This window comes from Plectropomus leopardus, chromosome 17, assembly GCF_026936395.1.
Source record: "Plectropomus leopardus strain MGB_pleo_1.0 chromosome 17, ASM2693639v1, whole genome shotgun sequence".
In the NCBI taxonomy this organism is placed as follows: Eukaryota; Metazoa; Chordata; class Actinopteri; order Perciformes; family Serranidae; genus Plectropomus; species Plectropomus leopardus.
In genome coordinates, this window is record NC_142192.1 from 14,502,240 (window position 1) to 14,518,568 (window position 16,329).

At 39.9% G+C, this 16,329-nt stretch overlaps 3 protein-coding genes across 3 annotated transcripts; all 3 read left to right on the forward strand.

Annotated features, from left to right (window-relative positions):
- The first annotated feature begins 1,154 nt into the window (after positions 1–1,154).
- LOC121965136 (4-galactosyl-N-acetylglucosaminide 3-alpha-L-fucosyltransferase 9-like) lies at positions 1,155–2,275 on the forward strand. The gene has a single exon (XM_042515298.2). It carries the CDS (start codon positions 1,247–1,249, stop codon positions 2,177–2,179), a length of 933 nt encoding a protein of 310 aa, XP_042371232.2. The 5' UTR covers positions 1,155–1,246; the 3' UTR covers positions 2,180–2,275.
- A 3,261-nt stretch (positions 2,276–5,536) lies between these two features.
- Positions 5,537–6,679, forward strand: LOC121958173 (4-galactosyl-N-acetylglucosaminide 3-alpha-L-fucosyltransferase 9-like). Its single transcript, XM_042507044.2, has one exon. It carries the CDS (start codon positions 5,537–5,539, stop codon positions 6,677–6,679), a length of 1,143 nt encoding a protein of 380 aa, XP_042362978.2.
- A 534-nt stretch (positions 6,680–7,213) lies between these two features.
- On the forward strand, positions 7,214–15,180 carry tmem196 (transmembrane protein 196). The gene is made up of 5 exons (XM_042505914.2): positions 7,214–7,621; positions 10,548–10,604; positions 13,096–13,231; positions 13,751–13,869; positions 14,413–15,180. The coding sequence occupies exons 1-5, from the start codon at positions 7,457–7,459 to the stop codon at positions 14,482–14,484; spliced, it is 549 nt and encodes a 182-aa protein (XP_042361848.1). The 5' UTR covers positions 7,214–7,456; the 3' UTR covers positions 14,485–15,180.
- Positions 15,181–16,329: the final 1,149 nt, after the last annotated feature.

Below are 16,329 nucleotides of genomic sequence, written 5' to 3' on the forward strand. Positions count from 1 at the left end.
TCTGCAGCCTCTCCAAAAGCATGTCTCAGAGGGTGTGTGCTCACCATTGTGTATTTTAAGGTAGGGTTGGTTTGGTTTATCCATACAAGACTATCTATTATTTGGTCTGTGTGGAGTCACCGTGTCCCCCAAGTCATTGCTCTTGAATTGTCTACAAGTCATAGAAAAAGTTTTCTCACAATAGCTGGCAAAGAAGTGCCCTGGACTTCCACCTTGAACTACAAATTGCACGTGCCCATAATATGTAAACATGCTTTCCGTGGGGCCCCTTCATTTGTCTAACAAAGTTGAGTGGCCTCTGCAGGTGCACATCGCTGCTTTGTTGACCATCAGTTTTTCATGTTTAAAGTGCACAATTTCACAAGATAGTCATTTTGCGAACTGTGTTATCATTGTTATCTGTTTGTCTGTCAAGGAGCACCTTGACCATAATCATACTGAATGACGGAGGAGATGATCATAATGGCAGTCTACAGGAACATGTGAGAACGTTTCTAGGCATTGTCAACACTAAGCAAATAAAACTGGTTTCTCTCGTTGGGCTCAGGAGGTCATATATCTCAGTATTCAAGTGTGTCAAACGCCTACCACAGTTGGTCTACCGACAACCAGAAGGAGACATAGGACCAGTATACTCTGTGTAAAGGTGAGAACAGAATGAACTTTGATAAGCTTTACTGAATGAGAATATTGACATCTTGGTTTTTTTAAATGAGAGAAATTGCAATTTCTTTACAAGTTATGGCTGCTGTTCCACAAGTTACTTACAATAACTCTATTTAATGTATTTCTTAAAAGGTGTAGTGTTCAGGTTTTAGTGGCATCTAGTGGTAAGATTAAAGATTGCAACCAACTGAAACTTCTCATGCTTATGTTTTGCTGACATTAAAAAAAATGTTGCCAGGGTTGCTGAATTCCTCTGAAATAAACTCATAAACTCTTTCTCTTTCTAACAAGAAGAGTTTCTTGCCTGTCCAAGCTGTAGAGTTGCTCCAACTGTGAGTCATGAAACATTGACTACAGGAGAAATGAATGGCACTTTACTTCTGCAACCAAGTGCAGTGTAGTTATCAAAGTGATAATTATTTTTCTGCTTCCACAGATAATGACACCAGCTCCCAAGAAAACACTATACTTAACGATTATGGCTGCACTTGGCCTCATTTGCGCTGTTCTCGCATTCTTTCTGTATTTTGAGACTTCATCTCCTGTTTGCCCACCTACATCTGAGGAGTATTATGAAGGCATGGATCCAAATGCAAAGCCCATAGTCCTGCTGTGGTTCTGGCCTCTTGGAGGGAAGTTTGATCTTAAAGCTTGCTCTATCTACTTCAACATTGATAGCTGTATTCTGACAGCTGACAGATCGCTCTACAGCAAAGCACAGGGAGTTATTTTCTTCCATAAAAACATAGACTGGAATTTACGTAACATGCCGCAGGGGCCACGTCCAGCTTTTCAGAAGTGGATTTGGTTCAATGTGGAATCCCCAACAAACACAGTGAAGAAACCGAGTCTGGCCAACCTGTTCAACTTAACGCTGAGCTACAGAAGAGATGCTGACATCACGGTGAGGAACGAGCTCACTATCAGGAAGACAGAACTGAAAGATGACTTTGCTCTGCCCAAGAAAGACAAACTGGTGTGCTGGATCGTCAGCAACAAAGACCACTCCACTGGAACAGCTTTGAGAGAAAGATATTATCACGAACTGTCCAAACACATTAAGATCCACGTCTTTGGTACAGCCTATACAGGGAAACGTTTGAGTTATGCTGAATATTATTCAACCATTGCTAGCTGTAAATTTTACCTTTCATTTGAGAACTCGATCCACAGAGACTACATCACAGAGAAGGTTAACGGGCCCCTCGTGGCAGGGACGGTCCCTGTAGTTTTGGGTCCGCCAAGAGAAAACTATGAGCAGTTCCTGCCCCCTGACGCCTTCATTCACATAAATGATTTTCCTGATGCAAAGTCACTGGCAGCGTTTCTGCTCAACATGAAGGACGAGGCGTACAGGCGTTACTTTGAGTGGAGGAAGTTCTACACAGTCACGCCTCATCTCCTGTCAATCGGCAATGAATTTATTCAACCTGTCTGCCTCGCCTGCAAACACATGTCAAGAGACAAGGAATTCAATGTAGTTCATGACCTTTATAAGTGGTACTCGATGTGAAAACATCAATGAGGATGTCCTTTAATCACACATGCACTCTAGTACACTAATATTCATTCAATAACTTGGCATAAAGGAATGCTGTGTTCTGTTAAAAGCTTTCAGGATGGTTAAAATAACCTCTTAGTGTTACTGTAACATTCAGACATTTTGGGATTTTTTTTTTTTTACGCTATATGATCTCCCTACAGAACCAGTAGCTAGTAAGCTTAGTGTGGCAAGGCAGCAAGGGTTAAATTTAGTTTTACTAAAATCACTAAAATCATCAGCACTACCTAAGGTAATTTCACCCCCAGGGAATCTTAAAGAGGGTAAACTCTACAAGCAGAGAGACCACACAGGCTCAAAAACACTTTGCCAGAGACAAACTTTTTATTAACAATACTTTTTTAAAAAATGGCAGGTAACAGTAAAATATAATATAGTATTAATAAAATTGCTGTTTGTTTGGCCAAGTGATTTTGAGCCTGTGTGGCCTTATCCCTTGTAGAGTATACCGTCCTAAAGATTTCCTGGGGGTGAAATTCCCCAAGGTGGTGTGTCAATTTTAGTAAAGCTAAATTAAACCCATGCTGCCATTACCTTAGCATGAAGACAGGAAATGGGGAGAAACAGCTGTGGTTGGCTATAAATAAAAATAGTCGCACACATGAACCTATTTTTATGCTTTAGGTTTTGTACTTTTTTAAAACTTGATGTAACATTAGTTAGTTAGCTTTAGAGGTAGGTAGGAGACAGAGCCAGGTTAACAGGTTTTCCCGTTTCCAGTCTTTATGCTAAGCTAACGTTTGCTGGCTGTAGTTCCATTGTTTTTCTCATCTTATGCTTTGCTAAGAAAGGAAATGACGTGGGCACAGACGTCTCCAGTCACCTCTCTGCAAGCTTTGCTAAATGTGTGCTAAACTTAGGCTCTTACGTCTACCCTGCAAGTGTTGGTGAAGCTTTTTGTGGTTGGTGTTGGATGGTGGTGGCGTGTGGCTGCCAGTCACTCATCGGGATGAGGAAATCAACTCCTCAGTCTGTAAACTCTCCTCCTGTTACTTCTGCTAGCTAGCCAGGTGGAGGTTTTCAAAAGTAAACATGAAGAAGAATGAGCACCGGTCAAACTAACATCCTGCCGCCCATTATATAGGCATTGGAATATAAACTGAATGACATCTGTGCAGCATCAGGAAGAGTAATATCCTTTGTTTCACTAAAACTTGGCTTAGAGAGCATCATTTAACCAGGAGGCTCTTTTTCCATTTGCTGATTTGACAGAGCAGAGGACTCTGGGGAGAGAAGGAGAGGAGTTGAGTGCTTTACGGTGAATAAGGACTGGTGTGTCCATGCGAATATGAGGTGCTGTCCCATTCCTGCTGTAGGCTGTGCAGAGGTGGCCGCAGAACAGCGCTGCTCAATTTAAGGATAAAGGATTGTGCAGCCATCTGCATTTAAATCATTCCACAAACAGTAACTATGGATATACAACAGTTTTGATCACCTTTTTGTTAGTGTTATTTTAGGGTTCTTAAGTTTTTCAGCTCTGTCAGAGTAATCGACTCCAACTCAAATGTTCAGAAGTGTTTGCAGAAATAAGTCCATCTCACTCAGGTTCATCCATCTTCCTGCCACCTGTTATCTGTTTGTGCGATGCAGAGATTGTTCTGTATAGGTCCGCCTGAGAGGGAGACAAAGATGCTTCTGTTGGTTTGCGTGCAGTCTTTGCTCAGAGTAATCTGTCATGTCGTTTGGTCATTCATGCTTTGTTTAAGTTTTCTATAGACACACCTTAATGTGGGTGAAAGGTTAGCTGGGGAGCTGAGAAGGATGAATGAGGATGCAAATATATCGGGTTAAACATGATTTGCTAGGTTTAATAAGGGAGCACTTTTCTGTGATTGTGCTGTTACACATGTAACGTCCACATAAATAAATCAGTGTTTATGTCTGATAGTGGCAGTGATAGTTTATGTCTTGTATGAATTTTACAGGGGTAAGGTGACTTTGATTATTTCACATTTGTTTAATTCTGTAGATGTAATAGTTTTGCGCTGTTTACTTCATAGCATTACAATGATCATATTTAATGCTCCTGTGTGTATACCGCTAATTTAAATGATTTTAAAGTCAACAACACTTTGAAATATTCAAACTATTATCAAATAAAGACTGTCTCTGTCTCATCTTAGAGGGATTATGAATGTTTCAACATGATTTTTTAAAATGCGTCATAACTAAACACACAACTTCTATATAAATATAATTTAAAAGTCAAATCAAGTTCCAAGTGCTCGACTGCCCGCTCTGACACAGGGTTGGTTAGACTCATTAGTAGGTGGAGCGTCAGTCCGATGGCCCATTTGAAGTGGCTCCCATAAGGATGAGAGAAATTCTTGGGCTGCGTTTTACTTGTCACACCTGTGCAGCTTCAGTCAGGATTATGCAGAATATCCACACGCTTACCTTCCAAGCAGCAAAATCATTTTCAGCTCCTCGAGACAAGTAAGTATTTTGACCAAACTTTCCACCTTTGCTACTTTGAAAATGATCATTGACACCACTTTTTGGTGGAACGAGAATTGCATGACCTCAACATTATGAATTCCTAATTGATTATGGCCTTTAACTTAAACAATTAAGACCATTTTGAACTCTGTGTGATACCTTTAAAAAGAATACCTGAATGATTTATTGCTAATAATTTATTGAGGGAATGTTTTTCCAGTGATTCTGATACAGGTTTCTTATTTCCTTGCAGGTTTAATATGGCCAGTGGTGGAAGTATTTCGCTATTTTATTTTATTAAAAGGAACAATACTACAGTGTAAATGTTTTTATTTCAATTAAATAAAAGTACAAAAGTATTAACATGAAAATATGTTTAGTACCAAAAGTAAAAGTATTCCTTGACTACAGTGGCCAGTTTGTGAATAATGTACTAGATCTGAGTTATGATGTTTTGATAGATAGATAGATAGATAGATAGATAGATAGATAGATAGATAGATAGATAGATAGATAGATAGATAGATTAAAATTTATTAAAATACAATGACAATTAAAATTTGACAACACATTAAAACGCAAGACAACAGATTAAAAACAATAACAAACAGAGATAAAGGTTGAGCTCACTTTATGTCCTGCTGTGTATCTAAGCCTATAATAATTCATCATAATTTATTGGTTGATTTATATTTTGTGTTTATAATCTACATCTGTAAAGTAACTCAAACTTTCAAATAAATGCAGTTGACTACAATATATATATATATATATATATATATATATATATATATATATATATGCATACTTTTGTTTACAGTATTATCCTTTTAAGTTGATTTAAAGTAAAGCACTTGAGTAAATATACTTATGGCATTCATTTATCGTCTTCTACGAGTCACCCTGGCAGTGACTCTCATGCTGGCTGGATTCATAATTCTGTTTTTAATGTACTATAAGTCATTCCCATCTCCAAAATGTCATCCTCACCCAGCTCATATAGGGCGGCGGACAAAGCAGGGGAATTTTTCCATTACATCAGTTGTTACAAAAAAACCCAACCCTGCAGAGACACAACAGAAAGACAAGCCCATACTGCTGCTGTGGTTCTGGCCTGAAAACAAAAAGTTTGATTTTCAAGACTGCAAGAGGCTCTTCCAAATTGACAGCTGCCACCTCACAGATGATAGATCTCTGTACTCCACAGCTCATGGAGTTTTGGTGTTTCACAGAGCTATCCAGGATGACCTCTCCAATCTCCCCACCTCACCCAGACCCAGATTTCAGAGGTGGATCTGGTTTAACATGGACTCACCTACCAACATGCGCAAAATTGAAGGCATTCAAGGCCTTTTTAATTTAACCTTGAGCTACAGGAAGGATGCGGATATCCACGTTCGCTGGCGACTGACTCTCAAGAGGAACACGGATGAAGATTTTGTGCTACCCAAGAAGGAGAGATTGCTTTGTTTGATTGTGGATGGCGACAACCTCCTAACAAAATCAGCTGAGAGATACAAGTACTACAAAGAGCTTATAAAGCACATCAAGGTGGATGTCTTTCACAGATCCTCAGCCGAGCTCTTGAAGGCTGAGAACTATTTCCTGACTATCAGCAGCTGCAAATTCTACCTTTCCTTTGAGGATCCAGTTCACAGAGATTACATCACTGAAACGTTCAATGGACCTCTTGCAGCCGGGACTGTGCCGATAGTTATGGGCCCACCGAGAACAAACTATGAGGATTTTGCCCCAGGTACTTCCTTCATACATGTAAATGACTTCCCGCATGCCGCGGCACTGGCTGAGTTCCTCCTGTCACTGGATAAGGATAATGAGACTTATATGAGATACTTTAATTGGCGACAGTTCTTTACTGCCACGCGTCATCCTGTTGAGGGCAGTCATGAGTTTGCACACGCTATCTGCCAGGCCTGTCACCACATGGGCATGAACAGTGTGTACAGAGTTGTACCTGATGTGTACAAGTGGTTCTTACAGGGAAGCTATTAATCTTCTGTTCCTCTGCAGACATTAAAAGGACAAATTAGAATAATGCTAGACAGAGAAATGATCTGGCATTAAAACATTTAGGCTTATTTCTCAACGCATGTACATGTGTTGCTGGAACTTTTTATGACCAAAGAAATGTTCCACATTGTTTTTGTGTTATTTGCCGTAAATGTATTTGGAAGATTATTCAGTTGATGTGTTTTTTTTTAAAGAAATTGATTTGTGTGTGTGTTTGTTGAGACAGTTTTCAATGATGTGAGAACTAAAAATGAAGCTGGTTGTTTAAATGTGTTGTATGAGTAAACTTGCATTGCCTTACCTCCAGAGCCTGTCATGTAGTCAGATCTTCAGGACTGAAGGTGTTTTGGTGTTTGGATGTTTCCACATGTGGGCGGAGGCTGCGACTCGTGGTCTCTTGGCTACGGCCCTGGACTGCGCACGTGTTTGCGTGCGCGCGGATTCGTGCATTGTGTGTGCGTGTGTGTGTGTGTTTGCAGTGGTGCTAAAGTACCTTGGACAGCGCCAGGCTGCACACACGCACATGAGCAAGCGGAGGAACTTCAGCGGAGCGCTCTGTCTTTACAAACACCATCCAACCGCAGAGGCAGCTTCCCTTCTCCCAGTTTTGTTTGCTTTCACCTTTCAGCTTTACTTGGACCTACTTGTTCGGATAACCCCTTTTTCCCGGTTGCGTATGAAGCAGTAATAGAGCTTCGCCGCACTCGGAGCACCGAGAAGCGGACTCCTGTCTCTCGCTGGAGAGATGCCCGGGGCAGGATGTGCTCTAGCCGCAAGATCCTGTGGAGCCTGCTCCTGCTGTCCGTGGTGGAGGTGGGCCTGGGTGTGGCGAGCATTGTCCTGGGAGCCGTGGGCATTAGCTGGGTCCGGGGCGAGCACAAGCCGCAGCAGGGCGACGCGTCCCCGGTGTGGAGCGGACTCTGTGTACGTCCTGGGAACAACTTTTTTCCCTTACTCTCCTTTATTTACTTTCAGAGAGGATAAGTATCTTCAGGGGTGTTGTGGAGAGTAGAGGCAAACTTAAAACTCAGGTGAACTGTCAGCCTTGGTACTTTCATCTAAAAAATATTGCTCGTAGAGTACAGGCTGTTGGCCATTTCTCTGAGTATTTCAAATAAGGCATGAATGTGAATATAATTTGGCCCTATAAACGCAAGACAGATAAGGGGATTGGTGTTTTACTATGATTGTAAGTGGGAGATGTGAGCATAAAATACGTATAAATTCTGTATATTGATGCTTACATATAAAACGACTGTAACTTAAAACCATTTGAAACCTGAGCGAATTGGCTTGATTTCTTTCTAAAACATGGGAAGAAGGCTACAAGCAACGAAAGGAGAAATGACTCCAAAATTAGATGGAAATTAGGGAAAAAAAATCCCTGAAAATGTTTTTTTTAAACAGGAAAAAAGAAGAAATACAGTTGAAAAAACAACAATAATTTTGCAACATAATTTTAAATATAGGTTTTTATGAGTTTTTTTTAAAAAAATAATTCTCTAAATCTACAAATTTCTTGCAATTTGTGAAACATTTATTACAAAGTTGCCATTACCTTTTCCAATGTTTTTGAGATAAATTGCATCAATTTAAAAAGGTTTATAAATACATGTGAAACGTGTACAAAAGCAGCACGCAAAAGTGATGTTACTGCAGGTTTCAAAGGGTTAACTCACCCTTTGAACTGACAAAAATCATATATAAACACTTAAAAAAAAGTACAAATCAGCTATTTTCTTAAAACAGTCCTCCTAATAAGGGGCTTTTCCATGGCTCAAGGCTCTATTTATATCAAACACTTCTGAAGCTCTGTAGGGCACAGTGACAAGCTTTTGCTTTGAGAAAGATTGAGATATTAAATTGGTTTTTGTTCATACTAGTGGTTGTTTATCTAATAATCACTAACTGGAAGTTATGCCTATTCCCCAGTATTGAGACCCACAGTGTGTTGAAGCCTAATATTTTGGTTATACTCTCCTTCATTGTGTTTGTCCATTAGATATTATAGAGACACACACTGCTATATGGCCTATAAATGCCTCTGTGCCGGAGCTAAAGATCAGTTTCATTCATTCATGCTTGAATAGTTGCTCGGTCCTCCGCAGGGTCAAAGCTTTATAAGAAAAATCGCTCCTCTGCATATGTCTCCTCTTGTTAGAGCGCTGCTCTCGTCCTCATTGTCTTGATTGTGCTGCAGAGCAATGAAAAGTTGAGTTTCTGGCATTTTAGTTGCTATATATATCCTTGAATCAATTACTTCACGATGGCTGCTGCTCCAGCTGAGGTAACACAGTCTGTCTTATTGCTGAGAGTTACTGTAAGTGCCTGGAGCGTAGGCAATATATGAGCAGAGAAATAAAGGAAGAAATGAAGATATATCAGATTTTTGTGTGGAGTATCTCAAAGAGTCCTGAGGTGTGTTTATGTATGTGACAAAAAGGCAAACTGTGATATTATTACATTATATAGGGCAAATATTTGAGTGTAAGTGCATGTAGTGTGTGTGTGTGTGTGTGTGTGTGTGTGTGTGTGTGTGTGTGTGTATAAAGTTGCTGCAAAGCTGTTATGCAGTGTGACAGGTGTGTGTTCAACCTCACAGCTGTTCTGCTGAGTCAGCCATCCTGTCTCGTGATTATCCAAAGCTTTAGATCTCCTGTTAGGAGCTGGGAGTCATTAAGTCTGACTGACTGCTGTCCTCGAAGAAGATTGAATGTCCAACCTTTGATCATTGCTGAAATGGGAAAGTAATTCTTGTTCAACTCTGATATTTGTCAGATTTGAACAAGGATACATGAGATTACTGTAATTCATCACTTTAATATTGTTCCAAGTCACTGGGCAACCTTTTGATAACTGGAAAGTCATTTGTTACATTCAGTTATATTTTGAGTGTGTAATTTCTAAATCAAAATCCTCAATCTTTGTTTGATCTAATCTGTCCTTAAAAGTTTGTCTATAGAGCCAGTAATAATAAAAACGGTCAACAATCACCTACTCTGATTTGGTTAAAATAAAACCTTAATTCACCCGGTTGAATGTGAAAACATGCTGGCTCTATGCGGTGGAATTGGCAGTGGCAAAAGGAATCTTACTCTATCGACCTAAAGGTCTATCTTGTTGTGAGCCGTTCCACAATGTTGTCAGACATTTAAAAATCTTTCTGTCAGTGGCAAACACAAGCACTTTTAGTGGATGTAAATTGATGATGCACAAATGCCCTGAGTGGTTAAATTGCAGCTTTTTTCCCAGCAATTTAATTGAGTCAATTCAATTTCAGTTTCAAAAATTGTTGTCTCCATTGATCACTTAAACACAAAAACATGGGGTCCAGGTTGAAAAATACCAAAGTTACCCTCTAAGTTAAAGCAGAGTGATTTCAATGTACGTCCTAAATGAATGTAAAACTGCAACAGGTGTACTGTAACAGACCATAAGACTGAAACTGACACACACACACACACACACACACACACACACACTCACACAGAGATGATTTCTTCCAGCAACTTTCTGCCAAACAATGCAGCTTGCAGCTCATTGTGCTCTCCTACTTGTAAGTGTACTCTGCCAGTGTAATCCACCACCATGCTCTTCCCATTCAGTCTGAATCACTGACATCCAGCACAATGTGGCTTCCTGCTAGCGCCCACAATAACACACTCTATTTTTAGAGGGAGAAAGTTGCATCTGAATAAGCGAGTGTAAAGAATACATTCACCCTTTTCCTGCTGTCAACACGGAGATAATGGAGTCATGAAAATAGCTTAAATTCCACAGAGTTCCTCAACCAGTAGTTTTGCAACTTTGAAACCGCTCATTTACTCAGTTGTTCTCTCTCTCATTCCAGTTTCTTGTCTGTGGGATGTGTGGAGTGCTGTGTGCTCGAAAGAGGACGGGTCTTATTGTAAGTACATAGATAAATTTACTGTAGTTATTTTGTGCCGCTTAGGAACAAAACAACTATGTCCTTTCTTATATGTATTAGTTTGTGGTCTCTCTTTACAAATACCATATCTCTTTTTAGTACGTCCTGTCATCCATCTTCATATACAGTCCTTTTTTTGTCCCTATTTCCCGATTTAATGCTAAGCAAAGCTTACTGTTTGCTGGTTTTAGTTTCAGATTTCACAAACAGATAAGAGTGCTATCAATCTTCTCAGTTTACTATTAATATACTACTAACTGACTCAGCAAGAAGGCGAATAAGCGCATTACCCAAAATGTTGATCATTTTGTGCTTTTTGAAAAATGAACACTCTTTTTTACAAGTAAAAAATTGAAATCAGAGTAATGTTAGACATGATTTAGTCTCCGCCTTATTCTTCTCCTGCAGCTTTTGCTGAAATCTCAAGCTCTTGGTGGCATTAACCTAAAACAAATCTGCTCAGATTCAGTAAGATCCTCATGAATCGGTGAGTTTTCAGGCCTGTCCATTAATTATAGACAGTATTCATGTTATCGGTGCCCTCTATGGCAAAAAAAAAAAAAATTCAGAGTAGATTTAAACACACAGTTTCTGAGAAGATGGTATTTTGTGAGGCAAAGTAGTGTTTTAGAGATGATGAAGATGAAACCCTAAAAATTATTCATTATTATATACTAAAACATATTTTTACTTTGAAATACTTATTTTGACCACCAGATACTCTACTATTCAATGAAATGACTTGACGATGTTGTGTGCTGTCACCAGAGGTGGAAGGAGTATGCAGGCCCTTACTTAAGTAAAAGTACTAATACAACACTGTGAAAATACTCTGTACAAGTAAAAGTACTGCACCGAAAATGTTGCAGTAAGTAAAAGTAAGTACAGTCAGAAAAATGTACTTAAAGTATTAGAAGTACCCAATGCAGAACAATCCTTAAAAACAAACACTTTTTTTTTTATCAAACTACATAAAAATTAGTTTGTTGGCTAACTGATTAGTCAACTAATTGTTTCAGCTGTGTCCGTATGAACTATTTGGTAATTTAATTTATAACAAATCATCATGTTTTATAAACTCTTCTCATGTTTTCTGTGCAAAAATCCTACAGTGCTTGAGTAAACGTTCTTAGTTACCACTGGCTGTCGCTCATCAAGCATAAAATATGAGTCAAAACATAAAGTCTAAAGGATGCAAATATGTGGTCTGTTTCATAAATATTGACACATTATCTAGCCAGAAGTTACAAGTAAAGACTGTCTAATTGTGTCAAACACCCAAAGGTACTTGTGTGTTGTCCTGTCCTGCAGGAGCATGCCATGCGCTCTGAAACAGACATCTGAGGAAACCAGAGGAGACAAGCAGTCACCTCTCCTCTTCTCTTTCTGTCGTTCTTTCCATCTTTTTAGCTCAGCATTCGCAGTCGCAGTCTCTCTGTGTCTCCGAGTCCTCGTGTTTCTCTCTGACTCTCTCTCTGTCTCCTGCGGGGAGGGCACTAATGATGGATCAATGTCAGCACAATCTGCTGTAACAGAGACATCCCTCAACCTTTCTCTCCCTCAGTCTCACCCTATCCCATCCCGCCTATCGTCTCTGTCACCGTCTTTATCCTCGTGACTTTCCCTTTCTCATCTATCCACCTTCCAACTCTCTACCTTCTCTGTTCAATCTCATCCTCGCCGGTCGTTTTAATGCTCTGACTCGCTCCATCTTCCTCTCCTCATTGTTTTCCATCCCCTCCCTCTTTGTTTGCCTGAGGGGTGATGATTGCATTAGGTTGGTTTGGCTCCGAAGTCCTGCCAGCCGCTTTCCACACTTCACCGGGTAATGACTGAAATTGGAGAAGCCCTTTTCCATGCGGTTAAAGGCACTAAAGGCATCTGTACTGGGAGCAATGAAAGAGAACCTGAACTCCAGACACAATACACACTCACATCCATGCACAATATACAGGGGGTGAAATTGAATCAAACGGATTTTCATATTCTGAATGCTAAGTAATGAACTGCAGTCATTTTCCCATCAGATCCTGCTGGGAAAAACATAGATTCTCATAATGGGGTTGAGTTTTCCAGCTGCTTTATTATTCTCAGGATGTAATCCGTAAAATGTGTGTGATTAAGTACCGAAAGGAAAATCTCACTAACAGTCTACCAAACAAATCACACACACACAAAAAAACAAGAGAGTGATGCAAGCATATTTACGAGCCGTGCAATATTTCTGGAAGAGACAGCGTGCTTTGAGAGCGATCCAATTTTCTAATAGGAAATGAGATTTATTTTGACTGAAACGCATTACTCATCAGAGCTGCCATCGTCCAAAACAGCAGAATGATGGAGATGGAAGCTCAATAGCAGTTTGTATATCTCCCGTCCCATCACATTTTGTCAGTTTGTTTACAGTTTTGTTGACAGGATATCAATTCTGCTGTTTGCATTAATATAAACCATTCTCTCTGTCCCTCAGATGATCCTATTTTCAGCCTGCTGTATCTGTGGTCTGATTGGTGGGATCCTCAACTTCCAGTTTGTTCGCGCACTGAACAAACGACCAGACTCCATGCAGTCCATCCATCTGGCTGCCATGACTCTGGCCTGTCTGGGTAAACAAGAAATTACACGACACAATGTGATGCAATGCAACACACTGGACAATTCATTCAATAACAGTTATTAATGTCTACTGTGTGTGACATGTGTATGCAATCAAAATATAGGAATATTGTTAGAATGCATCTGTGTTCAAGTGTCTAAAGGGAGCAATCCAACTAATGGTTGTCGAGATATTTCAGTGGTTAAGTGAGAACTTCGCCCTGCTGGTGCTGTTAAAGGGAAAAGTTGTGATTCACACTCTGTGGAACATGAATGTCTTTACAAAATATCACAGCAGTCTATCCAGTAGTTGCTGAAATATTTTTAGTTTGGACCAAAATGACAGACCAACCAACAAACCAACCAACCAACCAACCAACAGATGTTCTTCTGATCTAGCATGCCCACATCAGATATGTCTTTAGCATGGCTAAAAAATAGTATTAAAAAACTAAAGACAGGAAAGCCAACTATAAAGATTTTTTTCCCATTGTTTCTCCTGAAAGTTTCCCTTTTCCTGTCTTGTTTAGGGATCTCCTCCTGTACCTTATCCACATGGCTCACCTGTCGACTGGCCAGCTCCGAGCAGCAGAGGATGTTCCTGGAAAGGGAACACTCGTTGCACCACTCACACGAGATGACCGAGAAGGTAGGACATGAAATCGGATAAGAGCTTCTAATTGATCAGCTTGTAAACAGTTTGGCCTTCAGATCCACAAGTACAGAAAATGTGGCTCGAGAGGATTTTAAAGTTTGTGTTTGGGCAGTGAATGTTAAGCATGGAGTCCTTAAAATAATGAACATAGCCACCTTGACATTTGCGTGGAATCTTGTCATAATTAGTGTATGAATCTCATATTAAAGCATGTTTTGTGAAGTCACAGTGACCTTGAGACATGGCATTCACAAGAATGGGATGGACAGATACAAGGACAGATGGAGGGACAGAAAACATAATTCCTCCAGCCAAAGCTATCCCCCAAATTTATATTCATGAAAATCAGTTACCAAAACCAGTACCTCTTTTTGTACCAGGCTGTAAAAATGTTTATTTCTGCTGTGAATTTGGCATTTTAACATGGGTGTCAATTTACTCCGTTTGGAGCCAGACTCAAGTGGCCATTTGAGTAACTGCAGTTTTCAGCACTTGAGCACAGCTTGATGTTAAGTTTTCTTGTGTGTCCCCTTACAGGAGATCCTGGATAACTCCAGTAACGGCATTCCTCAGATCTCCTACAACGGACACACCACAGCTTCACCATGACAACATGTCACCAAAGGCGACTTGCACACACTGAAACAGAGACGGTTCATGAACCGCTTGCTGTCAGGTGACAAAGACAGCATGTACTTCTTCCTACATGTCCTGCGGCATAGGCAGTAACTGTATCCTGACCGCAGAGAGTGAAACCAGGTCTCCCGCCTTGGACGCCTTTTCTGGGCCGCTGGAGTAAAAGAGGGGCATTTTAACCATAAGAGGGAGGTGTTTGTGCTTATGAATGATTATGCAAACATGGGTTCAAACCCCCTCTTATCAACTCAAACCAAAGCCGCCGAGGAGAGCTGGGTCATAATTCAGATGACAAACATCTGCGTGAAATCATCTGACCTTTAAACTAACGGAAAGGAAGGATATATTTTATGATGCAATGAGATGCCTCGATGTGGTGAGCACAAACCGAGCATGCAGCTTATTTGAAGAGCTACTGCAACTTCAGTCTCAGTGTCTTTATTCTTTCTCTCTGTCTTATTATGGATTCATGGAATGCAGATTTCGAGATAGTAAACTGTATGTATCGTCCGATAACGGAATGCTTTGATATGAAATACAGTGATGCGCAATGTACTGTACAATATATCTATGCTTGTATATCAGGAATCTAGTCGTACCTATAAATCAAACATATTTTTATAAATGCTTCTTATAAAAGTGAATTCGATTAAAGTATGACAAAACTGAGTGATGCTTCTTCTTGCATGGAGTATTTCAGTAGAATTCAGTTTAACGTTTTAATGCTGTGCATCAGTGTGTGCATGTGTGTTTGTGTGGTGGCTCTGCATGTTTTTGTAAGTATGCAAGAGTTGTGAGTTAGTGAGTTGCCCCCTCACAGCATTTTAATTAATACACTTAAAGGTTTTCAATTGAGTACAAGTATGTTTTCTGACCTTAGAATGAGCCATTATATCTACATAGGGAGAGTCTGCCCTGTTTAAGTGTCATGTTTATACAGTAGCCCAGTATAGGAAAATCAAACACTGGCTCTAGACAGGGCCCTTTTCGTTTTCACAATAGTAAGTGTCAGTGTTTTTTCTAGTTAAAATTACCCGGTTTGTTTGTTCCTCTGCACATCATTCAGCTCCCAGTTAAAAACCCCCGTCTGGATCTCATAGGCCTGTGATGAGCCAAACAGCATTGGAGAAACATTGATTTGTAATGTTAAACTGCTTTATTCTGTGTTTTTCACTATTTAAATCACCAGCTCTGTTTTTTTCAGCTCGTGATGAACATCTGGATCTGTAAACGTTAGAACCCTAACTCATCAGAGAAAAAAAGTGAGCACACATTAGCAGGTACTTGTTGCAGACAGGCTGAACAGCAGCACTGGTTAGTAACCTGAAACTGCTTTATTTAAATCACTGGGATTTGTTGTTTTTGTTGTTTTGGAGTGGAAGTGATCTCGGTGGATAATTCAGCTCCCTGTAAATACTCCCTGGACAAGAAAAACAGAGGGAATTCAAACCAAGAGAAGCTTCAGTTGTTTGGAATCTGAAATCTTCACCACTAGGTTCCGCTTCATCCTACACACTGCTCATTTAATGTTAACTTTTTGATAAATTCTAAAATTTTCAGAAAAAAAACACTCAACAATATATCGTACATGAACAATCTGTGCAGCACACTGTCAACATAATCAATGCGGAGCAAGATTTAGGAAGCCACTGCATTCATACAGGACCACTGTTTATTTCAGTGATGCCTTTGGCTCCACTTGAGCTTCACACACTTATCGTAAAGTTAAGTGATGAAGTAAATCTGTTTTATAGAACCTCTCACATCCCCTCGCAAGCAACAATAAACAATATCACATACACCCACATGCATGCACAG